The sequence below is a fragment of the Hemitrygon akajei genome, chromosome 4 (genome assembly GCF_048418815.1).
Source record: "Hemitrygon akajei chromosome 4, sHemAka1.3, whole genome shotgun sequence".
NCBI lineage: Eukaryota > Metazoa > Chordata > Chondrichthyes > Myliobatiformes > Dasyatidae > Hemitrygon > Hemitrygon akajei.
Genome location: NC_133127.1, coordinates 158,801,914 through 158,829,885, shown reverse-complemented (window position 1 = coordinate 158,829,885; position 27,972 = coordinate 158,801,914). Strand labels below are relative to the sequence as shown.

General features: G+C 40.8%; 1 protein-coding gene across 3 annotated transcripts in view; it reads right to left on the bottom strand.

Moving 5' to 3' along the window:
* LOC140726842 (anoctamin-5-like) overlaps positions 1 to 27,972 on the bottom strand; it is a 60,599-nt gene that overhangs the window by 12,542 nt on the left and 20,085 nt on the right. For all 3 annotated transcript variants that reach the window (XR_012098738.1, XM_073043735.1, XM_073043736.1), the window contains exons 6-16: positions 25,823 to 26,015; positions 23,249 to 23,371; positions 22,218 to 22,313; positions 20,025 to 20,113; positions 19,089 to 19,204; positions 14,830 to 14,919; positions 12,894 to 13,046; positions 8,732 to 8,768; positions 2,669 to 2,778; positions 2,429 to 2,580; positions 932 to 1,100 (exon numbers count right to left, since the gene is read on the bottom strand). Coding sequence is in view for 2 of the 3 variants with exons in the window: in XM_073043735.1 (XP_072899836.1) it covers positions 932 to 1,100; positions 2,429 to 2,580; positions 2,669 to 2,778; positions 8,732 to 8,768; positions 12,894 to 13,046; positions 14,830 to 14,919; positions 19,089 to 19,204; positions 20,025 to 20,113; positions 22,218 to 22,313; positions 23,249 to 23,371; positions 25,823 to 26,015 (1,328 nt within the window). In the remaining variant the exon portion in view is untranslated. The remainder of the gene's footprint in view (positions 1 to 931; positions 1,101 to 2,428; positions 2,581 to 2,668; positions 2,779 to 8,731; positions 8,769 to 12,893; positions 13,047 to 14,829; positions 14,920 to 19,088; positions 19,205 to 20,024; positions 20,114 to 22,217; positions 22,314 to 23,248; positions 23,372 to 25,822; positions 26,016 to 27,972) is intronic.

Here is a 27,972-nt window from a genome sequence, read left to right as displayed (position 1 = left end):
GTCTTTGGAACACAAATTTAACAATACACCTTGCAATCAAAATCAGAGACAAAAGAATCAAAATGATTAATTCTGGTTTCACAGGGAAGCATATACTGATTCCCTGTTCCTGCATCACTTGCGTGTTGATTTTAAAATTCTGATTGGTAGCTGTGACTGCAAATTAGGGTGGGTTTCTTGGGGAAGTGGTTGGAGGGGTCTGCAGCGATGCTGCAAGGTTGCACATCTTTCTGCAGAAGCTGCAGTTTTAAAGGGGGAGGGTGCAGAGAATCTCCCTCGCTCTCACTCTCCAGCTAACACTGATTTGTAAAAAGCACCCGGATGTTTTGGCAGAGTATCATTTAAGGATGCTTTTTTTTTTAAAAAGTGTGAATTATACTGTATTGCTGTGCAACATTAATTGCTTGCACTATTTCCTCCTCTTTCCATTAGCAGCTAATCTGGACACAAATCTACGTTTACCTACAAAAACAGTAGCTGCAGTTCATCTAATAATGGGGTTTCTTGAAGATATGAAAGCTGTTTAACAAATGCAATCTATTTTTCTTCTTTATCCAAATGTAAAGGCTGGAACAGCACAGCTGGAGATAATAAATCATTTTTTTTTTTACAATTTAAGTTCCACACATTGTTGAAGTAGGCATGCACGTCAGGAAAGTGCTCAAATGGAAGTTCTAATTTCTATTCATCTGAATTTCCCCACATGCAACTTTAATAGTTGTAACGGTTTTCTTCTGGGAATTTTGTTTGTTAGGTGTATTGACAAGGGTTTTGTGTACGAAAATCATCCAGCTGCTGGGTACATTGTTAGTTAAACTCGAGGAAGGAATCTACATACCAAGTGATCACATCAATAGCTAGCTCACCTACATATACACACGTACATACACATACAGATATAGGTCATGTAGTAACAGCTGTTCTATCTTACCATCATGTAGCCATACTGGATGACCTTTACAGTGTACTCCTCCAAAGTGAAATCTCCAAGGTCTGGTTTCCTGTCTTCCAGCAAAATATACTCATCTATATTGTTACAGTCTTTCACAGACAGTATTTCGCTTTTGCCACACCATCTGTTCATCATGCCTTTAAACAATCTTCAAAAAATGCTCAAATGTTAAAATAATAATTATAGAAGAATAAAAACAGAAATTATTCAAATATTTGACACACATTCCTTTGAATCTTACAACCTATGAAGTATTAATATTAAATGTTCTTAACATTTGCCCCAAATTCTCTGTCTGCTATTGATAGACATTTCCATTAAACTAGTAATTAGTAAAATTCATTGATACACAGATACAAGACTGATGTTCCTGCAATAGTGCAACCGCAGAATGAATTTAAGACCTTATGCATATATTATGAAAAGCAAGAAAATATGAAGTTTAACAAAATATGAAAAGTTTCAGACGTAATGAGTGAAGTGGAGCATTAACCTGTTTGATGCAATGTTCTTGGTGGAACTGACAAATGCGGAATATTGCCCAGGTACATACAGTCCACAGAGTGGCACAAATCCAACCTAGCTATTAGTTGTCCAACCTGCCCCATTAGTCATCAGCAGAGTGGTGAAGGAGATCATCAAGATGTAACTATTCCTGGGCCTTCGGACCACCCTTCCATTGTAAGAGCAGTATTTGGGAGATTCACAGTTGATTGCACTAAGTTGAATTTAATTGAGCAAACATGGTAGTTGATACCTGCACACAGCAAGACTAATTTAGGCAGTGATTATTGGCAAGTAACATTCATGGCACAAAAGCATCAGGCAATGATCATCACCAATAAGATAGTCTAATAATATGACCCTGCCAAATCGCCCAGCTTCAACCAGAACTGCAACTGGACCCACCACTTCCGCACTGCAGCTACAAGAGAAGGTCAGAAATTAGGGATCACATGGCAGCTGACTCATTTCCTGACAGCCCAAACCCTTTTGTTGTACACTGGGCAGTGAATTCTCTCAGCCTGTCTGCATGTGACTAACTCTAAAAGCTTCAAGGAGCCTGACTCCACATGGAACAAAGCAGTCCACACAGAACATAGATGAGTGCAGCTTAGGAACAGGGCCCTTTTACTCAAACTAACTAAACCAGTAATTAAATGCCTAAATAATCCCTTCTGCCTGCACAATTTCCACATCCCTCCTTTGTTTGCTCATTCACCAAACACAGCTCACTACCACTTTATCATGGGCAATTAATGTTGGCCATGCCACCAATGGCCAAAGGATAAAATAAATAAGTAACAAAATGTTTTTTTATGTGCTCACCTAAGGCATATTAATGCCAGCTGTAACCATACTGGACAGTCAAGAACACAGATCATTTTAAATGCACAATAATACTGCATTTCCCCCAGGGGCTGCATTATACCACAGTTTAAAATGTACAGTTTAGATTTACAAAAACAGACTTACGGTACAATATTATCGTTTACAAATTTTGGAAGTGTTTCTGTGATTATTAATGTAAGTACTTGAAAACTAAGTTCCACCATGCAATTGTTCAGCTGTCCACAGTTATCCTCCAATCCAGGCAAATTAATTGATGTGAATATCTGCTCGTTGTTCTAAAATTAAAATAGAATAATGGTTTGTGTTTTGCAATGCCTATCCATCAGACAGTATTTTGATAAACTGTTCGGTGCATTAACCTACCGGTCTCAGAAATGCAATGTAAAACAGAGGTGAGTAACTATTGGCAAACTGGAAGGCAAATAACTTTAATATCAGCGCATCATTATATTCAGTCTGAGTCCTGTGGTTTTCTGGGGAAAAAAGAAAGTATGAATGAAAAAATTGCATTAAATTTCAATTTTTTATGACTTATGTGTATCAATTACTGTAAATCCAGTATGCTGCTCAAGTTCTTTCCCATGGCTGTGGAGGAGGCTACACAGAGGTCGGGGCGAAACAATTAAAAAGTATTCACAGGTTTTTGGCTTTTTTTCTGGCAGCCAAATCGAATCTTGATCCACTACCATGGACAAATAAAAATAAGGTAGGGGTAAGTGGAGTGGCCATTGTGTGAGTGGACCAGTGTTAGAGTGGGGAGGCTTTGGCTCAACAGGCTTGGGCAAGGCAAGTTTCTTCTTCATTCTTCATCTGTTAGTTCATAATTAGAGCAGTGAGAATGGCTGCAGGGGTTGTGCTTCGTTCTTTGTGTGAGATGTGGGAATTCTGGGAGACCCCCAGCCTCCCAGGTAACTACATCTGCACCAGGTGCATCGACGACCTTCAGCTCATACAGGAAACTGAGGTGGTGATAAGTAGGAGCTACAGAGAGGTAGTCACCCATAAGCTGCAGGAGGCAGGTACCTGGGTGACTGTCAGGAGGTGGAAGGGAAATAGGCAGCAGGTGCAGAGTACCCTCGTGGCCATTCCCCTCAGTAGTAAGCATACCACTTTGGATTATGTTGAGGGGACAACCTACTACAGGAGAGCCACAGTGAACGGGTCTCTGTCACTGAGTTTGGTGCCGTAGCTCAGAAGGGAAGTGGGGAGAAGAGGACTGCAGTAGTGATAAGGAATTCCACAGTTAGAGACACAAAATTCTCTGGACATGAAAGCGACACCCTGTGCCTCCCAGGTGACAGGGTCAGGGGCATCTTGGATCAGGTCCATTTCGTTCTAAAGGACACGAGCAGCCAGAAGTCTTGCTACATGTTGGCACCAATGACATAGGTAGGAAAAGGGAAGAGGTCCTGTAGAGAATATTGAGGGTGTTAGGTAGAAAGCCGAGAAGCAGGACCTCCATGGTAGTCATCCCTGGATTGCTGCCTGTGCCACACACCAGTGAGGGTAAGAATAGGAAGATTTTTCAGATAAATGTGTGGCTGAGGAACTGGTGCAGGGGGTAGGGCTTCAGACTTCTGGATCATTGGGATCTCTTCTGGGGAAGGTATGGCGGGTACAAAAGGGACAAGCTATGCTTGAACCAGAGGGGGACCAATATCCTTGCAGGCAGGTTTGCTCAAGCTGTTGGGGAGGGTATAAACTAAATTTGGTTAATTGAGGAATGGGAATCAGAGTGATAGGGCTGAGGAAGGGACAGTTGGTATACAACAAAATGCAGTGTGCAGTGCGACCATCAGGAAGGACAGGCTGATGATAGGGCAGGACTGCAGTCAGTGGGATGATTTGCAAAGAAACTTGGGGCCAAAATCTAAAAGGGTGGTGAATACAGGACAAAATATGTTATATTTGAATGCACACAGAATACAGAATAAGGTAGATGATCTTGTAGCACAAGTAGAGATTGACAGACACCATGTTGTGAGTATCACTGAGTTGTGGCTGAAAGAAGATCATAACTGGGAGCTTAACATCCAAGGATACACCTTGTATTGAAAGGAAAGGCAGGTGTCCAGATGTGGTAGAATGGCTCTGTTGGTAAAAATGAATTCAAATCCTTAGAAAGAGGTGATTTATGACTGGAAGATGTAGAATTCTTGTGGGTAGTTAAGAAACTGCAAGCGTAAAAGGATCCTAATGGGAGATATATACAGGCCTTCGAACAGTAGCAAGGATGTGGGCTACCAATTACAACAGGAGGTAGAAAATGCATGTTAAAAGGGCAATGTTAAGATGGTCATGGGAGATTTCAAAATGTAGGCAGATTGGGAAAATCAGATCAGTGCATTATCCCAAAAGAGAGAATTTGTAGAATGCCTAAGAGATGGCTTTTTAAAGTAGTTTATGGTTGAGTCCACTAGGATTAAGGCTGTTCTGGATTGGGTGTAGTGTAATGAATTGGATTTGGTTAGGGAGCTTAAAGTAAAGGAACCATTAGGAGATAGTAATCATGATAGACTTCACCCTGGAATCTGAGAGGGATGAGCTAAAGTCACATGTATCAGTATTACAGTGGAGTAAAGAGAATTACAGACACAGGGAGAGGATTGACAGAGGACACCAGCAGGATGACAGCAGAACAACAATGTCTGGAGTTTTTTGGGGCAATTTGGAAAGCACAGGATAGATTAGGCCAATTAGTCTGACCTCAATGGTTGGGAAGATGTTGGATTCGATTGTTAAGGATGAGGTCTCAGGGTAGTTGGAGGCACTTGATAAAATAGGTCAAAAGCAGCATGGTTTCCTCAAGGGAAAATCTTGCCTGACAAACCTGTTGGAATTCCTTGATGAAATAACAAGCAGGGTTGACAACGAAAAAATTGGTGGATGTTGTATACTTGGATTTTCAGAAGGCCTTTGACAAGGTGCCACAGATGAGGCTGCTTAACAAGTTAAGAGCTCATGGTATTACAGGAAAGATACTAGCATGGATAGAGGATTGGCAGGAGGCAAAGAGTGGGAATAAATGGAGACTTTTCAGGTTGGCTACTGTGACTGGTGGTGTTCTGCAGGGATTGGCATTAGGACCACTTCATTTTACATTATTGCCAATGATTTGGATGACAGAATTGATGGCTTTGTGGCCAAGTTTATGGACGATACAGAGACAGGTGGAAGAGCAGGTAGTGTTAAGGAAATAGGAGGCTGCATAACGACTGACAGTGCATAGGAAAATGGGCAAAGAAGTATCGGGATGTGTATGGTCATGCACTTTAGTAGAAAACTATTTTCTAAAGGCAGAAAATTCAAAAATCTAAGATGCAAAGGGACTCGGGAGTTCTCATGCAGGATTTCCTAAAGGTTAACTTGCAGATTGGGTTGGTGGTGAAGAAAGCAAATGCAATGTTAGATTTCATTTTGAGAGGACTAACATATAAAAGCAAATTCTGTAGTATTGAGGCTGGATAGAGCACTGGTGAGGATTCACTTGGAGTACTGTGAGCAGTTTTGTTCCCTAAAAGCATATGCTGACACTGGAGAGGGTTCAGAGGAGGTTCATGAGAATGATTCCAGGAATGAAAGGCTTATCATATGTAACGTTCTGTAAGGTTTCACTGATAAGGTAATGGTTTATCAATGCTGATAAGGTAGCAGCAATGTTTGTGTTACGACTAGAGATAACGGGGTTTGGAATGCTGTTGTTTTTTCTTGTGAGTCTGGAAGAGAGATTTTCGCGGTCTTTGGTCGGCAAGAGGAGAAGGAAGGAAGGTGTGTGGAGAGAGCTGGTAGACCACTGGATGGAGTGGACCGGGAGTGAGGGTCTGAACGTCAGTGATGCTTGGAGGAGGTTGATGGTTGATGAATGGCCACATTTGCGAGCTCCAACGTGCACTTTTGACATTACTCTTAAAATGGGTCCTTTTTTACTTTCTTTACTTAACTCTACATTCAGATTAAGATTTATAAAGTTCAATCAGATAATCGCATCTGGTGTACTGTCTGATATTTTGCGGTGTGGATTTGTAACCGGTCAACACATCACACAGCATCCAGACAAATGAGATTTCTCACTTTGATGGGGCCAGAAGTTGTCTTCCCCGAGATGAACACGTGCTGGCCGAGCCTGAGGGTCACACGTATGAGGAGCGTTTGATTCTTCTGGGTCTGTACTCGCTGGAATTTAGAAGAATGCGGGTGGTGGGGGAGGGGAGGATCTCAATGAAACTTATCAAATGTTGAAAGGCCAAGATAGAGAGTATAGTGGGGGAGACCAGGATCAGAGGACACAACCTCAGAAAGGAGGGATGCCCTGCAAGAATGGGGATGAGCTGGAATTTCTTTAGCCAGAGGATGGTGAATCTGTGTAATTCATTGCCACAGACAGCTATGTGTATTTAAGGTGGAGGCTGATAGGTTCTTGATTAGTCAGAGCATGAAAGATTATGGGCAAAGTCAGAAGAGCACAGCTGAGAGGGAAAATGAATCAGCCATGATGAAATGGTGGAGCGGACTCGATAAATCAAATAGCCTAACTCTGCTCCTCTATTATATGGTTTATGAGTATGCCTCTGTAAAGTAACTGTCCAATTTGACTGAAGGGAAGAGCGTTATGTTGTGTATAATGGATTACAGTTACCACAGTGTGGTGAACTACATATACCTGTCTGGACACGCCCCCCCCCCCCCCCCCCCTCCGCTGACTGCTCCTGTGGCTCCTCCCACAGACCCCGGTATAAAGGCAATTGGATCCACAGACCCTTCCTCAGTCTTCAGGATGTCGTGTGATGGTCACTTGCTGCTTGTGCTTTCTTCCAGCCAATAAAAGCCTACCTTAACCCACGTCTCAGAGTTATTGATGGTGCATCACACAGACATTATTCACAGGCATTTCTAATATGCTATTTTTACATGAAATTTCTGGAAAAGCAGAAACCCATTTGCAGACTATATTTACAGTATAGGCATTAATTCACTGGGTAGGTTAATATCAGAAGGCTTTACCACTAGATCAGAGGTTAGATCGTTGTTCATTCTTTCTGCCTATTTCACTATCATGCAGTGAAATGGGTTCGGCACACATCATTTAAAGTTACAGGGCCAAAGTTTTGAGTTGGGAGATTTATTGATGAATTATTGGGTGCAAGTGTTGTTTGCAAGGCCAGCACTACTTGCCCAAGGAGGGAGTGGTGAGCCACATTCTTCAGCTCCTGTAATCCTTTCAGTGCAGATATTCCCGCTGTGGTAGATAGTTTGACGAATTAGACCCAACAACAATGAGGGACCAGCAATACATTTGCAAATGATAATGTGCAAACTGGAGGAAAAACTCAAGAGTTGTGGCACCTGCAGGATTGTAGGATTGGGAAGTGCTGTCAGAGTTGGCTGGGCAAGGAAATTTGGAGTATTTTCAAATTCTTCATGACGTAGCTATGTATGCCAGGATAGAGTAACATCAAAATTCTTGGGCATTTATTCCATCTATGGAGGGGGTAATTTGACTCATGTATAATACCTCTACGTAGCTTTGTCATTGTGAATATTTAAATCAGCAAAATTGGCCAGCACTGGCACCTGTTACACTGATAAAGTTTATGGAATGTCAGTGATAAAATAAGTCGTAGAATTTAGCTAGACATCTACGCTATTGGAATTAGTTTTAACAGCCCAGTTGAAAATATATTGGGGTAGACAGGAAAATGTAGTTTTAATGTTTTCCCTGGCTGGATTACCTAGAATCAGAAGTCAGAGTTTCAAAATATTCACCGGTCAGGTATTCAGGACTGGGATGATAATATTTTCAACCCAGGAGAAATAAATCTGTGGAATTCTCTATCCATGATGGTTGGAGGCTCAGTCACTAAGTACTGTAAATTTAAGGCAGAGGCTGATAGATTCTCTGTTGATCGAGGAATCACTGGACATAGGTTGAGCGGAAGAAAGTTGCACTGAGTTAAAGATGGCAAAGCAGACATGAGGGGACGAAATAGACGACTTCTGGTTCTTATACAGGTACACAGTACATCAGTGGCAGTGATTTATGTAAGGTGATCATTCAGGAAATTTCTAAGGAACTTGTTAGGTGTTGTAGAAGTGACAAATTCCTCTTTGTACATTAGTAATCCTCTATTGCTTTACTATTGTACCACTGATATCTTTAGAATAAAATTACATCATAAGACCTGGAATATCGATACTCCAAATTGCATCAGTTGTCTGTGAATTGGTTCTGATCGAATTGAGTTATTCTAATATTGTTTTAGCTTTCCTCATAAGATTTTCTTCTTTCTCATTGCATTTCTGTTGGTGTTTGTTGTTCCCTGTTATTTACAATATCCATTAATCTATCTTACACAATAAGGTTAAATTGACTGAAGGAATGACATCCCATAGACGCACATTGAAACACTTTAATATATAATTACTTACCCCATTTGGTCATTTTAACTGCGATCAACTGATATATCTAAAATAAATCAAATACCTTAATTCATTTTCCTGTATGAGAACACAAAAGTTTCATTCTTTTCAAATTTAAAGATAAAATATCAAAGAGAAGGAAGATTAATATTCACCCCAGCAACATCTTTGCTCTATAATCTATACAATATTGATAGTCTACTTTATTATACATGGGTTTGAAGCCCAGAATGTTGTTTATGATAAAATAATAGTGTGTACAATACAATATGTGCAGGCTGTGTCTGGTTCTTCTTCAGGAAAGCCATGGGTTAAGATTCACAAGTCCTCTTATCTCTAGGGATTTGCTTTACAGAATTAATGGGAAAGGTCCTGAAACAACACACACAAAATGCTGGAGGAACTCAGCAGGCCAGGCACAATTATGGAAAAGAGCAGTCGACGTTTCGGACCAAGACCCTTCTTCACGACTGGAAAAAAAATGAGGTCAGAGTAACAAGGTGGGGGAAGGGGTAGAAGATGTACAAGGTGGCAGGAGATAGGTAAAAAACTGGAGAGGGGGAGAGGATTAAATAAAGAGCTGGGAAGTTGACTGGTGAAAGGGATAAAGTGCTAGAGCGGGGGGAATCTGAGAGGAGAGGACAGAAGAACATGGAAGAAAGGGAAGGGGGAAGAGCACCAGAAGGATGTGATGGGCAGGTAAGGAGATAAGGTTAGAGGGGGAAATGGGAATAGGGAATGGAGAAGGGGGATGGCAGTTACCTGAAGTTGGAGAAATCAAAATTCCTGTCATCAGGTTGGAAGCTACCCTAACCGAATACAAGATCTTGCTCCTCCAACCTGAGTGTGACCTCATCATGGCAGTAGAGGAGGCCATGGATTGACATATTGGAATAGGAATGGGAAGTAGAATTGAAATGGGTGGCCACCAGGAGATCCCACTTTTTGTGACACAGACAGAGCAAAGGTGCTTGCCAGAGCAATCTCCCAATCTGCATCGGTTCTCACCGAAATTTAGGAGGCCACACCAGGAACACTGGTTACAGTAGATGACTCCAAAAGACTCGCAGCAGAAATGTCACCTCACCTAGAAGGACAGTTTGGGGCCCTGAACGGTAATGAGCGAGGAGGTATAGGGGGACTTGTTCCACTTGCAAGGATAAGTAACAGGAGGGAGACCAATGGGAAGGGACAAATGGACACGGGGGTCACATAGAGAGCGATCTCCGCAGAAAGCAGAAAGTGGGAAGGGAGGGAAAGATGTGCATGGTGGTGGGATCCCATGGAAGATGGTGGAAGTTACATGGAATTGTATGCTTGATGTGGAGGCTGGTAGGGTGATAGGTGAGGACAAGAGGAATCTTATCCCTGGTGAGGCAGTGGGATGATGGGGTGAGGGCAGATGTGTGCAAAATGGAAAAGATGCAGTTGAGGGCAGTGTTGATGGTGGAGGAAGAGGTATAGTCCAGGTAGCTGTGAGAATCAGTGGGCTTATAAAGGATTTCAGTAGATAGACTGTTCCCAGAGATGGAGCAAGGGGAGGGAGGTATTGGAAATGAACCAGGTAAATTTGAAGGCAGGGTGGGAGTTGGAGGCAAAGTTGATGAAGTCAACAAGTTCAGCGTGGGTGCAGGAAGTAGCACCAATGCAGTCATCGATGTAGTGTAGGAAGAGTTGGGGAGCGATGCCAGTGTAGGCTTGGAACATGGACTGTTCCACGTAGCTGACAAACAGGCAGGCACAGCTGGGAATCATGCAAATACCCACGGTTACACCTTTGGTTTGAAGGAAGAGGGATTAGCTGAAGGAGGATGAGGACCAGTTCTGCCAGATGGAGGAGTGAAGTGGTAGAGAGGGACTGGTTGGGTCTATTGTCCAGAAGGAAGCTCCCAGTGTGGCCTCCTGCTGGGGGATGGAGGTGTAGGGGGATGGACATCCAGTCCTGAAACTTCCCTCATGTTATTTTGTATAAGACCACATTGACATAGGAGCAGAAATAGGCTGTTTGGCCCATCAAATATACTCCACCATTCCAACATAGCTGATTTACATTCCCCCCTCCTGCCAATTCACTTCAACTGTTACTAATCAAGAAGCTACAACCTCCACTTTAAATACACCCAATGACTTGACCTCCAGAGCCATCCATTGTAAAGAATGTAATAGATTTACCATTCTATGGCTAAAGAAATTCCTTCTCATTGCTATTCTAAAGGGATGCCCTTCTACTCTGAGGCTATGCCCTCAGGTCCTAGACTCTATCGGAAACATCCTCTCCATGTCCACTATCTAGGCCTTTCAATATTTGATATTTTTAAATGAGATCCCCCCTCATTCTTCTAAATGTCAAGTGCAAGACAAAATTAATTTATTTTTCCAATCCTTACAAAATAACATTTGATTTAATATCAATAAATCACTTAAAGTAATGTTCTCTTTGCTACTTCCTTAGGCAATGTATGCAGTGACATACTGTAAATTTAATAGAAAATTGCTTATATTTTCTTTATTTCCAGTTTGTTAGAGTCATTTCCTAGATCAGTCCAGAATTTTAGTTAAGACCAACTAACAGCCTCTCTATAATCAGCCATTGGGAGAAGAATTTATCCTATTGATGACTTCTCTCCCACCTCATCTTAAACTACCCTTCTTGCCAATGAAATATTAGTATGAAAAACAAAAACAGCTCATGGTGTTCTACTAAATTTTACGCATTTTGTAGGACCTCTCCAGACGGTTGCTGCCATATTAGATTCACAAGCGCAGATAGATGGTACTGTAGGACAAAGGTGAAAGCGCATGGCATTGAGAGAACTGATGAAGGGTCTCGGCTCGAAACGTTGACTGTTTCCATGGCCCACTGACTTCCTCCAGGCTTTTCTGTGTGTTGTTTGGGTTTCCAGCATCTGCAGATTTTCTCTTGTTTGTCATTGGCCTCTCCCATCCATTCCACTATCAGAATCTGAATAAATCAGTTATTTTCAGTTTAGCAGTCAGCAACTAGTGGTGTGACACGGGGATCAACTGTGTATAATCTACATTAATGACTTGAATGGAGTAAATATGCTTATGAATCAAAGATACTTAGGCTGACAATTTATGAGATCGGCAAAGCCTATAAAGGGATTATAGATGGGTTAGGTGAGGGGCCAGAAGTTGGCAGAATAAAGTGGGAAGAGATTAGGTTATTTACTTGAAAGAATGAAGACAAAAAGTTATATAAACCGAGTGAGAGAACAATATAGGTTACAAAATGAATATAAGGTTCTGGTAAATGAAACGCAAATGGTACGCAAGTACAGCAAAAATCAGGAAAGCTAATGGAAGGTTGGTTTTTAGTGGAAAGGAGACAAGGAACTTCACAGGATGGTATTTGGACTACATCTGAAGTATTGTGTGTAGCTATACTTTCCATATTTAAAGAAAGATTACACTGGAAGCAGTTCATCTGTCCTTTAATATGGAATCTTTCCTTAAATATGCAATGTATAACTTTGCACTTGATTGTTTTCTGGATATAGGAATTGACACATACTGGACATTGCAGTATGGAAGAATGGGAGGTGGACTTGTTGAAATATACAAGATGCTAAGTGGATTGATAGGGTGCATGATTCCTCTAGTGTTCTTCTCTCAGTGAATCTTCGGATTTCTCTACCCCCAGAGGTTAGTGGAAGTAAGGTTAGTGAATGGAGTCAAGGCAGAGACTGACACGTGGGTGGAGAGAGAGCGAGAGAAAGCCCTTAGTTTCTGATCCTCTGCCACTGAAATCAGTTTATTTTTATTTGTTCTATTAAAACCCGTTATGATTAATGTTTGCAATTGAAATACAAAATTTCGACATTTACCAAACAAGCAGAAAAATGGCCAAAACAATTCCCATTGACATAGACAGATAAAAGCAAATATGGTTTTGTAGGTACCATATCAGATATTTTAATGCTTTGAATTGGCACAATAAGCCAAATACTATGTTTTGAAGGTTTTCAAATATGAGAGCAATAACAGAAAAAATGATTGAAATTTACTATAGTTATCGATCTTCCCTGGTTTACTCATCATACAAAGCTTTGTTATTTCATGTTTTTAATCTTAAATATCACAATCTAGTTCCTTCCAAAAAAAAATATTAGGACTGCATTGTGAACCTAAAATAATCAACTATACTTACTTTTCCCATTACTGAAATGGATAATGCATTAAGTAACGAACTAACAACAGTAGTTAAGAGAAAATATTCCAACGAGTTGGACTCTGTCACTCGAAATCTAGCCCAGGTTTTATAAATGACCACTGCCAAGACGCTGATGAATACCCAGCCCACCTACGCATAACACAAAAGAAAAAGAAAAGGTGATGTTTCTCACAAAAAAATTCTCATTCATTTTTAATACTAGTTTGGTTAAGAAATATCAGTTTACAAAGTGTTAGTGCAGTTGTAATAACTTAACAGAATCCAACCACATTGACATTGCAAAAGGAGTTTGAAGAATATGGTTTGTGTACAAAATAACTTAATACATTACAGGGGACTTCAAATAATGCATTTTCATAGTCAAGTCATGTACATATGAGTATCCCACAATGAAGGTCTGATTCGTCATTCAATATGGTTGAATGTTTCATTTCCGCTGGCAGTGCCACGTTGCCTACCTCTATCCCCACAGCTCTACTAGAGTAATACAGTTTGCTTCTTGCAGGCTGGTGACCTCACTTCACCACTCAGTGATCTAAACCTGCAGTTCCCTTTATTGATATGTATACGGTTTTGTCTTGTACCCCTCCTCCCCACCTTCCTTCTCAAATTTTGGAACAGACAGAGAGCCGATGTTTAATGCCTTCACTCAAACTACAGACATTGCAGTACTTGCAAAGCAATAGAGAGCGCGAGAGAGATCTACCATGTATGTTTATTCATTCATTGAGATGAAGCGCAGAACTAGGCCTTTCTGATCCTTTGAGCCACATTACCAGATAACCCTAATCTAACCCTAGCCTGATGACAGGACAAACTACAATGACCAACTAAACTACCGGCCAGCCTGTATTAGGACTGTGGGAGTAAGTATAGCTAAATGACTATTCAGAGTCCCAGGGGCCAATCTTACACTAATATTGCTGATAATCACGGTAAGACCATCCCCAAGAACTCTGCTTGTTTCTGCTTCAGTCTCAGATAATGTATGAAGGATTCCAGTGACTTTGGGAAGGACCTTGCTAGAGCCAGTGTTTCCCAATGTAGGGGAGAGAGATCCTTGGGTATCCACAAAGATGTTACATGGGATCCTGGGAATTTACCTGTGCTTCCCTGGCTCATTTCTATCTATCTATCTATATTATTATTATATTATATTATATTATATTATATTATATTATATTATATTATTATTATATTATTATTTATTATTATAAATAATTAAGATATTTAAAAGCTATTATTAATGCTTTTTGAGATTTAGATGCATATCATATTTTTTACTGAGTTAAGTATTGTATGTAATTAGTTTTGCTACAACAAGTGTATGGGACATTGGAAAAAAAAGTTGAATTTCCCCATGGGGATGAATAAAGTATCTATCTATCTATCATGATCTCTGGTTTGCAGATTATTTTGCATTTGAAAACATTAATGAGAAGCACATTTATCTTCCATTCTGCTTCATAACCTGGATGAGGAACTTGTCTCATTAGTGCAGTTTGAAAAGGGGTCTGTCAACAAAAAAAAAAGAGCTGTGTAACCTCTGTTACACGTTCCTTTGTGCCTGGAAGATTACCGAATGAGCTGCCATATTACCACACTAACAACATTCCTGATCACAAAAGTTGACTTCACAAAAAAAAACGTAGCAGATCACCCAGTGAGCAAGTGTCAAGGCTGACTGGTTACACTAATTATCCATGTTCTTCTGCGTGTTGTATCTGGGGACTTGGTCATTTGCCCTTAAGTCACCATTCTGAGAGTCACGTGCAGCGTTAGTCCCACCCTAATAATGTTCTCATTCAGGTGTGCCACGTGCCAAGGAAATGGCACATTTTGAAGGGTTAAGTTAAGAGGGAATTAAAAACAAACAGAAAGATATGAAAGGGAATTCATTGAAAGTCCTTACCATTAGAATTCCCACTGAAAATGAAAGCACATATTTTAGGTGTTGTCTGTAAGGTGAGTAGAAGGCTTCAGGTTCACCTGTGATTGGGTCCTGAAAGATTTGAGAATATTAGGACAATTTAGAAATGATGCTTTTAAACAATGACAGTCAAGATTGACTTCCCTCAGATAAAAGAAAACAATGTCTTCAATTACTGTGTTAGGAAATGGCAGGATGAACAAGAGATAGGAAAAAAATTAATACTATTACCGTAGATTCCGGATTTTAAGCCGCTACTTTTTTCCCACATTTTGAACAGCTTTGAACTCTGCGGCCTTTAATACAGAGCGGCTAATACATGGTTTTTTTTCATGCCGCCAAAAACATTTTGCCTCGTAACAGTAGACCAATAAAATTGATGAGTAGTTCACAGAGGTCCAATGAAATTGTACGATAAATCAAGCGCACTTTCACAATTAAATTATTGTACATCAGTCATTTGTACTCACCCTCATCAACATGGAAAACACTCGAAGAAAAGCATTGTGCTGCCTTTATGGCAGTTATTTAGTTTATAATATTTTCGCATAGTAATTCATTTTCTAGTTAAAGTTAGAAGAGTTTTAACTATATTTGTTTTCTGTACTACATCGCGGGATGCTATGACGTCACACCCGGTTTCGCCGCGTCTTGTGGGATACCAGTTTGCGATAAACGGGACGGCGGGGGGGAGCGGCGGAGCGAAAACGCTGCTTTTAAGTTAAAGGCGATCAATAACTTTTCCTGGTAGGCTGCAGTATATATATTTTTTACCAGTCGTTAGGAGATATTGGAATGTTGTTCAGTAAAGAAGTATACGCAACGTATATTTAAAAGTAGCTGCGTTACAGGCACGGTTCGAAAAAAAGCATTTGCAATATGTATTTGTTTTTGTTACCATATGGATTTAATTAAAAGTTAAAAAATCCTCACGTGTAATATCTTTCTGTGTAAATATCTCATATTACAACGTGGGACACCTGCGGCCGAAAATCCGGTGCGGCCTAAAATCCGGTGCGGCCTTTACAAGTAAAAAATTGATTTTATTTCTAAAATTAGAGCCAGCGGCTTTTAATCAGGTGCGCTCTGTAGTCCGGAATCTACGGTAATTGACTCCAGGTAAAAAAAAACAACACAAAACCTTCAGCATGCCAGGTATCAGCTGCAGAGAGACCAGACAACGCCTGCACTCCAAACGTAAAGTCCATACTCCTCCCAGAACCTGTCTGACCTGCTAAATACCTCATGAATTTTTGGTATTGGGGATTAAAAATTGAACTGTTGCACTGCACACTTTGTTCCTCTTAAATATTAAATATTAATATTTGATATTTGTACAACAGAGCTTATCATCATGCGAGTGATCTGGTTGATGTGGAAAGACCATCCCCTCAACAGTTCCCAATTTGATATTCCGATTTGGGAAGGGAGCTTCTGCACTGCCTGCTCACCCATCCTGACGATCCCATGTACAACTGACACAACCCTCCCTGAGGTCCTGTTGCTGACACTTCTAGCCTTTTGTATGCTGCTCAGCGAGTCTATCAACTGCTCCAAATGATCCATGTGGTTTGAGGGGAGGTGCAGCCGGTCATCAGGGACCCTTGAACTCTCCAGGATCACACGCAACTCGCCGTAGCCAGAAGATTGCCCAAGCTCACAAACTGACGATGGCAGCAGTAGTTCAACCCTTCTCAGAACAGCTGCTCCAAAATGGGTACCCTAGGGATTGTGCCTTCCACCATTTTTGATGCCAGACTCCACTGTAAGCAATTGAACAGCCCCTCACCCGACAGAAGCATTTCCTTTCTTTTCAAATCCTTTTATTATTATCCAAAATACAAGAGTACATCAAAGTAAGTAACACTTACAATGTCTCAAAAGAGAAAAAGAAAATATTAAGGATTGAAAAATATGGCGACACAGAAAAAAAGGAAAAAACCCTACTAAAACAAGAAAAAAGTGAGGGAAAAAAGGACCCATTAGTTGTTCAACCCTGGAGCCGTGCATCATACAAAAAGCTTCTAAAGATAAACATCAAACCGCCAGCAAAAAAAATTATACCAAAATTTACAATTAGATCATGGAGACAATCTATCAATTAACTCAAATGGTAATAACGAGCGAATGAACCCCGTCTTTTCTCAAAATCAAACATAGGTTCGAAGGTTCGACCTAATTTTCTCCAAACTAAGACATAACATCACTTGAGAGAACCACTGTGACAGAGTGGGAGCCGACGGACAGAAGCATTTCCAATGGTCACTGAAGCACCTCCCCCTTTCTAAGCCTCTGATTAAGCAATCCTAAATCTCGCATGCCTCAATCTGCTTTATAAGCCTCAAATCCCTCTTTTGTTTACTATTCCTAAAGCCCAGGTGTATGCATCATATCTTTCTACACCCGGTTTCCATCCTCCAGCACGTCCCCTTTCTCTGTGTCTCCCAGTGAAGCTTTCCTCAGCCAGCCTTTCAGCTTCCCATCATTCGGTGAGTGAAAATGGGGAAGACCCGCAGATACTGAAGGTATAAAACAATAAGTACTGGAAATAGGCGGCAGGTCAGAGCACATTTGTTGGAAGTGGAATAAAATAAATGTTCCATATGGAACATTTGTGGATAGTCTGGAAGGTTGTCAGAGGTTACAGCGGGACATTGATAGGTACAGAACTTGGCTGAGAAGTGGCAGGTGGAGTTCAACCCAGATAAGCGTGAAGTGGTTCATTTTGGCAGATCAAATTTGAAGACAAAATATAGTATTAATGGTAAGACTCTTGGCAGTGTGAAGGATCAGAGATATCTTGGGGTCTGTGTCCTTAGGACACTCAAAGCTGCTGCACAGGTTGACAGTGTTGTTAAGAAGGCATATGGTGTGTTGGCCTTCATCAACCGTGGGATTGAATTTAAGAGCCATCAGGTAATGTTACAACTATATAAGACCTTAGTTAGACCCCACTTGGTGTACTGTGCTCAGTTCTGGTCACCTCACTACAGGAAGGATATGGATACTATAGAAAGAGTGGGGAGGGGATTTACAAGGATGTTGCCTGGATTGGAGAGCATAACTTATGAGAATAGGTTGAGAGAACTTGGCCTTTTTTTCTTGGAGTAACGGAGGATGAGAGGTGACCTGATATAACATGATGAGAGGCTGTGGTAAACCATGTATACCTGTCTGGACACGCCCCTCTGCTGACTGCTCCTGTGGCTCCTCCCACAGACCCCTGTATAAAGGCGATTGGAGGCACTGCTCCTCCCTCAGTCCAGGGTGGTCATCCAACTTGGACGTGGTCCATTTTACTGCTAATAAAAGCCTTTCAGTATTTACTCTACTTCCAGTCTTTTGGAGTTATTGATAGTGCATCAGAGGCATTGATTGTGTGGATAGCCAGAGGCTTTTTCCCCAGGAATGAAATGGATAACACAAGGGGGCATAGCTTTAAGGTGTTTGGAAGTAGGTACAGATGGGATGTCAGGGGTAAATTTTTCATGCAGAGTTTTTGGGTGTGTGGAATGCACTGCCGGCAGTGGTGGTGGAAGCAAATACAATAGGGTATTTTAAGAGACTCTTAGATAGGCACATGGAGCTTAGAAAATTAGAGGGCTATGCAGTAGGGAAATACTAGGCAGTTTCTAGAGTAGGTTACATGGTCGGCACAACATTGCGGGCCGAAGGGCCTGTAATGTGCTGTAGATTTCTATGTTCTATGAAAAAGGCTGGCGACTATAATTCCTCTTCCCACGGAGGTGGTTGGATTACTGAAAAGTGTCAGCATTTTCTTCTGTTTTATATCACTCCAAAGATTTTCTATCACATATTCTGCAGGAAGATCTTAATGGCTTTACTCGTTCTCATCAGAAGCTGAGGTTGGTGAGAAGACAGCTAGGTTGATAATGGACACGTTGCTGTTGTTGGCTCTTTGGCACTGAACACTAGACAGCTGGACACATCTGTGCTTGGCTTGTGTAGTGCCTATCTGTGGTTGTCATGGGCATTCAATTTACATATCCACAACAATAATATTGTAAACTACTTTCTTTGTCAGCATGCTAGCTACTTCCACTTGGTACAGGAATCTTCAGTTTTGGTCTCCATGTTAGTGACCTAGGAGGATCTGTGCTTTACGGGGCAAGGCAGGTAATTTCACCAGGTGCACTAGCGTCTTGGGCCCTTATGCAGCCGCTCCACCGAACAGGTAGCAAGGCCGAAGGAAAGAGCCCCGAATATTCTGAAATACTCACCGGCTCTGTTCCGTAAAATTCAGGTCTCACTAGTTCATCACTTTCATAGTCTTCAACATCCCACTCGTACACAAGTTCTGCATTCTTCATCTTCCAGAATTCCAAAAATACTGTCCCTGGAAATTGAAGCAGAGAGTAAATATTTGACCCACGTGCAGGACTCACTACAAGGAGATCAGTACTTATACACACATTTAGCATAAGCAACCAATGATAAATCCATCCCTCCAAATGTTGTTAATCATCCACCTCAGAATTTTACGATGTAATGCACTGCATTGCTGCGTCAGTGCAATACTCATGATTTTCCATATGGTTTCTCCCCAGTCACTGTCGGCCATCAGTAGAAGATGAATGATATAGGAGTACACTTGCATTGTTCTATCCAGGACCCTCAGGCAGTGAACAAACATTACTCTTAAAATCAATGCCACCCTCCGATCTCTTGCCCTGGGATTGCTGGCTCAGTGGAGAAGTGCGGGATGCCACTCTTCGCTTTTCACTGTCGCACTGCACAAGAAAACCACACAATTCATCTGCATAATGCTCTCCCTTTTGGATGCTACGCAAACACATTTTTAATGGGAGGAGACCGATATTAGGAGTGGACTGGGAGGGAGTTTTTGTGTCATTGTGATACCTGTTTAATTATTTGATATATTCCTAGCCACGTGAACATACACAGAAATATTTGAAAAGAGAAAGTTTTGTCTCGGTTTTAGCCAAAGTACCAATTCTCATGCTGCGACAATGAGAACTTGTTTTACCTTCATAGAAAATGTCCCATGGGGACCAGAGAAACATCATGCATCACTGAGCGATCACCAGAATACCTATTCGACTTAATATGCAAATATTTGAAATGAATTTCCCTTCCAACGTGATGTGTGTTTATTTCAGTATTGTATTTCATGATTTCTTACTGAGGTTTCTCACCCCAAAAACAAATGAAAAATCCAAATGCTGGAGAAGCATAATTGTCAAAAGAAGAGTTGAACACAGTGAAGATATCATCTGGCAGCACCCTGTGAAAAAAAGCAAATCGGTGACAGAAGGAAAATAAACACGAGCAAAGTGGCACATTTTAAGTGAGACATTATTTGCTTCAATCTTGACCTCAAGTTTGGAATAAATTAATCATGTGCAATTAAGAAAAAGACTACTACCCATAATAAGCCACCAATACCATCCTGAGACCAGTCAAGTTGACCTTTTCCCAATTGAAGCCTTCTGAAACCTCCATTATCAACTCTAACATCCAGTTAAAAATGGTACAAAGGCAGAGGCAGCCACTGTAACCTTCCATCTCATGTCTCATTAATTTCAGTCTGGGTCTCAATCAAATATAACAAACAGAATACAAATAACAAAAACAGACATATTAAACAGCAAATTGCTTCAAGCGGTGTGTCAGATTCACTGACAGAATGAGATGAAACCATATGACAAGTTTAATTTTGTTTCATGACACCACTCTGAACTTCAGCAGAACTAAATACAACGTTCATTGTCAGGCAGCATGGTAGCGTAATGGCTAGGAAAACGCTTTACAAAGCCAACAATCGGGTTCAATTCCTTCTGCTGTCTGTATGTTCTCTGCATGGCTGAGTGGGTTTGCACCAAGCACTCCGGTCTCCTCCCAAATTCCAAGATACGTGGGTTAGTGTCAGTGAGTTGTAGGCACGCTATGTTGATGGCGTAAGTGTGCCGATACCTGTGGGCAGCCCACCCTTGGACTGTGTTGGTCCTTGACACAAGCAGCGCATTTCACTGAATGTTTCAATGTGCACCTGTCAAATAAAGTTAATCTTTATTGTTCTCTTTTTCAGGTTCTTTGCCAAGGCCAAGCAGCAGCCTGTAGGTAGAGTACCTGAGAGCCAGATGCCTTGCAGTGATGTATACCAAGTACAGAACAAAAGAAGAATTGGGAATTATCAAACATGTCTCCGAATGCCCAGGAGTTGTAGGGATATTGTAAAAGAAGAAAGCATTAGGACAATTAAGCACAGAGTTAGAAATTATTTGCCAGTATAATGTTTGAAGTGATCACATCCACAGTACTGTATCCAGTTTTGGTCCTTTCATTTGTTGAAAATTAGAGGTTCTGGAAAAGCTTCAACTGATATCCAGTTTAAAAGGGCCTTATTTTGAAAACAATTGGTACATTTTCTCCTGAAATAATTTACAATAATGATTTGATTGGAGCATGTTCTGCATTGGTTCCACCAGCTGGAGAGTGCAGAAGGACTTTTGGCTTTCAGCAGAAATTATGAAATTGGGAAGCAGGAAGCCACTGTCTTATGAAGGATGTTGATGTACAAATCTGAGTATCAATTAATTGGTGCAGCAAAGGGAGCTAGGCAAGTTTCTGACATTCAGTGGTTACTTAGTATCAATGGATTAATTGGGTAGGACTGCAGTGGCACTCAATGAATCATTCACAGACTAGGGCAGGAATTTGAGAGCTAGTTTCCCAGTTTTGAAAAAATACATTTTGTTTGCGCTAGAAAGAGCAACATTGATACATACAGGCAGTCCTTGGGCTATACGCGTTTTCTGGCCCTGACAACTGTCCGTATGTCAGAAATGTCTGTTGGCCTATACTTCCTGTGATTCTTCCATTGCAAAGTTTTACCCCAACATTACCAATCATCAAATGCACAGTGTACTGCATCCAGTCGTTCATGAATACTACAAAAATGTTGTTACTGCCTTGAAAATGCATGATGAATTTGTGTAAAGTCATATTTCCATAAATCAGGTTACCTGCAGCTTGGGGATCCCTGAAAGCTGTTTTCTCAGCTAGGAAGTCTGACTCCAGGTCATATGGGGAAGGTGGGGGATGGGATAACAAAAACCGTATTTAATGGTTGATTAGACTGCATCATGTCAAGATGCATTTAATGAGGAATTGGACTTTGCCTGTTCTACTCATTGTGTTAAGTCAACTCAGGTCGAGAACAATGAAGGGTGAGATCATTGTGGAGAATGGAGTATGCCTTAATGAAGATGTACTCCTTAAGTCAGATCCATCTTCCTTCTCAGATGACGGGAAAAGTAGGTATTTTCATTAAACCGAATGCAAACACAGTACAGCCATTAATACCTCATCTACAACTTCATACTTACTGAAAAGTACAATTATAGTGGTTCTCAAAAGCACATGTCCCGTTTATTATTTGTTCAATATTCCTCTTCCTTTGAGCAATATTGTCACATACAGACCTAATAAAAGGAATACAAGAGTTTATATGTTCTAACTCTACTAACGTGTTAATGCAAACTTAAAACTAGCTGGTACAAAAAGGGAATCAGTGCAAGTTATTTTGATAAGGAATACACACACAGCTATAGGCTAATCAGTCTTACAGTTAGGCCATGATAGTCAGCACCTCCGTTTACTTGTAATGGGTCCTCATATTTTGAGGAACTTAATTTAACTTGCTCAAGTAATTTGAGGACAAAATTTTATTCATAATGAAGAAAGGAGAGATATAACACCGTTTACTCTGACATATATCAAAACACGAAGGAAGCCATTTGCACCCCGTTCTACCCCTACCTGCCTCCATAACCAGAAAGCAATCTGTACCCATCTGCACTTGGTCTCTAGGCCGGTGAGAGTCCGGCAGCATTGATAACCATTCTGTGAGTTCACCCACCCATATAAAAGGATTACTGGCCTCTCCCAAGTCATTAAAAAAAAATGCCTGCTGACTGCTCCCCCTGACCCTTGTGGAGAGAGGCAGAGTGCAAGACAACCCACAGAAATGGGCAGTGGACTGGCAAACTGATTGGGCTAACAAGGTGGCAGGGTATGCAATGCTCCTTTGGATGGTTATACCAAGGTTATATCAGAAAGTAGCTTATCGCAGGGTTGCTGAACAGCAATAAAACGAGCTGTCAGGCAGGCCTAGGCTCCATTTTGTCTCTACGCACCTGCTAACAGGTGTTGAATGGCAGGCGCTCTTGTTTTTTACACCTGTGAACATCCTCTGTGGTAGTGGGACAGTTAAGTTCATATAATGAAACATTACCCAAATTCCAACAAATAGTCAACCTCTAACTTATTTTGTTATCTTACACTAAAAATCTATTCATGTATTACACAAATATTCAGAAGCAGGACATAAACATTCAAAGTGCTACTGAACAACTACCTGATCTGATTCACTGCTCTTTCGGCAACTTCTGGGACCATACTTGGAGTTGAACAGACCAAGTTACAACTAAATCCATGCAAGAATGTGTTAACATTACTGATGGCCTTGTTACAGGAAACACTGAAGAGAAAACATAAAGCATAAAACATTGGTTAATTCAGAGGGTTAAGTATGGAAGTGGTACTTAATTTAAATCCTTCATTATTTTACTCAACGCAGTAGCAGAATATGTATTGAGAAATTTGACCAAGGAAGTCAACTTGTTCAGAAAGTGAGTGCATTAGGGGACAGGGCACAAAGGATTCGTTAGAGTTTGTCCAAACAACATAGAATGGTCTTTCTGTGTGGTTAGGACAATGACTTGTGTGTGCAACCAGCTGCATTCATTGCCTGCAAACCTGTCTGGGGCACACTGGAAATCCTGCCTTGGATGTTTTTATTTAAGTACAAGCAGTAGTTCTTAAAATGGAAGGTGCATTACTGGCTGATCCACATGATCTATAGATCATATCATGTAACTTGGATGCTGCTTTCAAGATCTTGTCCATGACTCAGGTGACGGACAAGAGGGAGACAATGCCGTGTGGGAACCAGGGAGGCATGAAGATTTGCACAGATAATGGAGAGGCACAAAGAAAAGATTAAGGGCAAGCTTTTGGTTTTCAGGCAACAGTTTACAGTTCTCTCAATATTCCTCCCCGACTTCCTTCAATCAATGCATCAGGATTTCATTTATCTTGCTTCTGAAAAGTGTGAATTTTTCTCTGCCCATATACCTTGTGTGACGAGCTACATACTAAGTTTTGGTATTAGTTTATTACTGTAACATGTACCAAGATACAGTGAAAAGCTTGTTTTGCAATCAGTTTATACATATCAAATCATTACACAGTATATTGTGCTACAACAGGGATTCCTAACCTTTCTTTTAGGTCAATAAGCACAACCATTAAGCAAGTGGTCCCGTGTACCCCAGGTTGGGGACCCCTGCACTAAAATAAGGTAAAACAATAACAATATAGAATAAAATGTTAAAGCTACCAAAAGAGTACAGTGCAGGAAAACAATAAAGTGTAAGATTGTAGCAAGGTAGATTGTGGGGCCAAGAGTCCCTTTTATTGTACAAGAGTCTGATAACAGTGGGATTTAAGCTGCTGAGCCTGGTGGTATGTGCTTTCAGGCTTTTGTATCTTCTGCCCAATGGTAGAAAGGAAAAAGAATGTCTGTGGTGAGAGGGGTCTTTGACTATGCTGGCTGATTTACTGAGGCAGAGTCCACAGAGGGAAGCTCATTCCTGTTATGTTCTGAACTGTGTACGTAACTCTGCAGTTGTTTTTTTTGTGTTCACGTGTAGAGCAATTGGCATGTCAAACCGTTATGCATCCAGACAAAATGCTTTTTATGATGCATCAGTAAAAACTGATAAGAGTCAACAAGGATATGCTGAATGTCTTTAGCCTCCTGAGGCATCAGTGAGCAATTCATGGTCATGACATCGTGTTTGGGCCAGGACAGGCTATTGGTGATGTTCACATCTTGAAGCTTTCAACCTTTTCAACCTTAACACTGTTGATGTAGACACAAGAATGTGCACCACCCTCTTTTCTCTGGTCAATGACTAGCTCGTTTGTTGACATTGAGGGAAAGATTGTTGATATGACACCACCTCACTGAACTCCCTATCTCCTTCCTGCATTGTGACTCAATTATTTGAGATGTAACCTACTACAGTAGTATCACCTGCCTAATGAAGTTAGCAGAATCAGGGCATGCTGTCGTGAGTGTACAGAAGAGGGCTGAGGATGTAACCTTGTGGAGTATCAACGGTGAGAATAATTGTAGGAGGGGTGTTGCTGTCCATCCTTACTGACTGTGCCTGTTGGTCAGAATGTCTAGGTTCCAGTTACAGGGGGAGGAAGTAACTCCCAGGGACTGGAGTTTGGTCATGAGTTTGCTTGGAATAATATTATTGAAGGCAGAACTGAAGTCAATAAACGGTAAGTATGCCACCAGAGCAAACAACTTCTACAAGTTCTTTACAAGCTGTCACTAACGCATTCTCTTTATTTCCACTAAACAGCCCATGACTGCAAAGAGCAGGGAAGGAAGACAAGCTCAGCTGCACATTCTCCTCAAGTTAGCCATCACCGCCAGATACAAAGTCATAGTCATAACCAATAGCATGTGAGGCATAATGCAAGATTTCTTCACTCCTTATCTTTTTCCTCTTTAGTACTTCTACTTCGCACTCTAAGCTTTGCATATCAAGTTGCAATTAATTCCATCAGCAAGCCCTCTCTCTTTCTGGAGAAAAATTATTTGTTTTTTTTTCCTCTTTAACTTTAGTTGTTGAAGATGTGAAGACACTTTGTCACCTCAGGGAGTGAATGTCAGACTAATTGGCCCCATGTAACTCAGTCTCATCACCTCAGATACCATCATCACAAATACTTTACAGTTTTGGCTAAACTGATCTCCCCAATGAATCAAACTAAGCAGATCAAAACACAGAATACATCTTACCACTAGTTTCAGCGCACAAATTCTTTCAGAAAATAAACAGAACAGTACCTGTAATAAAGGCCATAACCGAAAATAGCCAAGCCAACGAGTGCAGGTACAATTAAGAGGAGTAAAAGCACTTCCATCACAGCAAAATAAAATGCAATCTTTTCACCAAAATAGTTTCTAATCTTCCATAATGGTTGAAATCTGTAAGCATTAGCCCACAGATTATTAAGATCCGTCCAGCTGTTGTGATGACCTGTGGAAAATTAACAATTCATTATATTTAATAAAGACTTGCAAATTGAATGTGAAATTTGAGTTATAGCCACTAAAACAAGTGTTATTTTGATACTTTTCACTTTCAAAGGCTGTAGGAATATTCCAAGAAACAGTATAAAATTATTGGGGAGTCAGTGTGGAAGCAATGATTAAATTTGTTCTTGTTTTATACTTAATATGCAGTAGGTTTTACCATAAATCTTACCTCTGAAATTTAATTACAATTTAAGTAGAAGATGAGAACATGCCCAATTCTCAGAATCAGATTTTATTATCACTGACTTACTTGACATGAAACTTGGTATTCACAGGATATTCAGCCAGATCACACAATACATAGAGGAAGAATTACACTTCCTCTCAAGGAATGAGGCTGACCAAATAACTTTAGTGGCAGTTGGTGGGGGGGTACTAAATAATCCTATCAAAAGTTCAGGGATAACACATTCCTGTTACAGTGAAGGATAGACACAGGTTCTGTGAAACTTAGTCAATGAGAGATGGAGGTTCTTGAAAGAAAATAAGAAAACATTCATTATTGTTAGGCAGCTGGTACAAATGAATCTTGAATGAATATAAAAAGCTGAAGTGCAGGCTTAAAAGGGTAAACGGGGGGGCAAAAAGAGGGCATGAGATTGATTTGGCTGGCAAAGTTAAAGAAATGCCTAAGAGTTTCTTCAGTTGTAGTAACAATAAAGGGTGACTAAGGAGAGACTAGGTCCTCTTAAAGACCATCAGGGCCACCGCAGGAGCTGGTCGAAATTTTTTAAATCCATTAAATATATCTCATAGTTTAGTAAGAAGAATATCACAGACACCAAATAAATGAAGGCAATAAGTAGTGAGGTCTTGGAACATATGCATATTATGAGGAAGGAGGTACTTATGGCCTTGAAGTGCATTAAGGTGGGAAATCCTCAGGGCCTGGCCAAGTGCATCTCTGGAACTTATAGAAGGCCAGGGAAGAAAGAAATCGCAAAGGCCCTTGTGGAGATATTTGTTTCATAGTTAGCCACTGGTGAAGGTCCAGAACACTAGAGGGTGGCTAATGTTGTTCAAGAAGGGTAGCAAGGACAAGTCAGGGAACTCCAAGTTGGTGAGTTTGACTTCAGTTGTAGGACAATATTTTGGGGGGAGGAAAGAATTTCTGACGGACAAGATCTACTACCATCAGCTGGATAATCAAGGCCAGATCAGGAGTAATCAGCATGTTTTTTTTGCATAGGAGGTCATATTTGACACAACTTTAGGAGTTTTTTGAAAGGGTAACGAAGCAGATAGATGAAGGTAAGGCAGTGGATGTTGTCTACATGGGCTTCACTAAGACTTGACAAGGTCCCACGTGGCAGACTGATCTGGAAGGTTAGCTTGCATGGGATTTGGGGTGAGGGGGATATTTGTGAGGAGGATTCAGAATTGGTTCAATGATAGGAAGAAAGTGCATAATGATTGAATGTCAATTCTCTAACTGGAGGCTTGTAACTAGTGAGGTAGCCAGAGGGTGGTGTTGAGACCTCTATTAGTCACATATGTAAACGATTTGGATGTGAATGTACATTGGTGTGATTAGCAACTTTTCTGATGATACTAAATTAGGGGTCTTGTTAATACTAAAGAAGGTTACAATGAATTTCAAAGAGATCTTATTCAGATAGGGGTGGGCTGAGGAATGGCACATGGATTTCAACTTAGCTAAGTATGAGTGATGCATTTTGGACATTCTGGCCAGGGTAGGACCTACACACTGAATGGCAGGGCACAGACAAGTGTTGTAGAGCAAAGGGACCTGGGAGAAGTTGGCCAAGCTGAAACTTTATTCCATGGAGCACTGGAGAATGAGACGTGACTTCTCAGAAGTCTATAAAATCATGTGGCTCATGAATAAGGAGGGAACAGTCATAGACTTTTCTCCAAGCTTTGAGAGCTCAAAATGA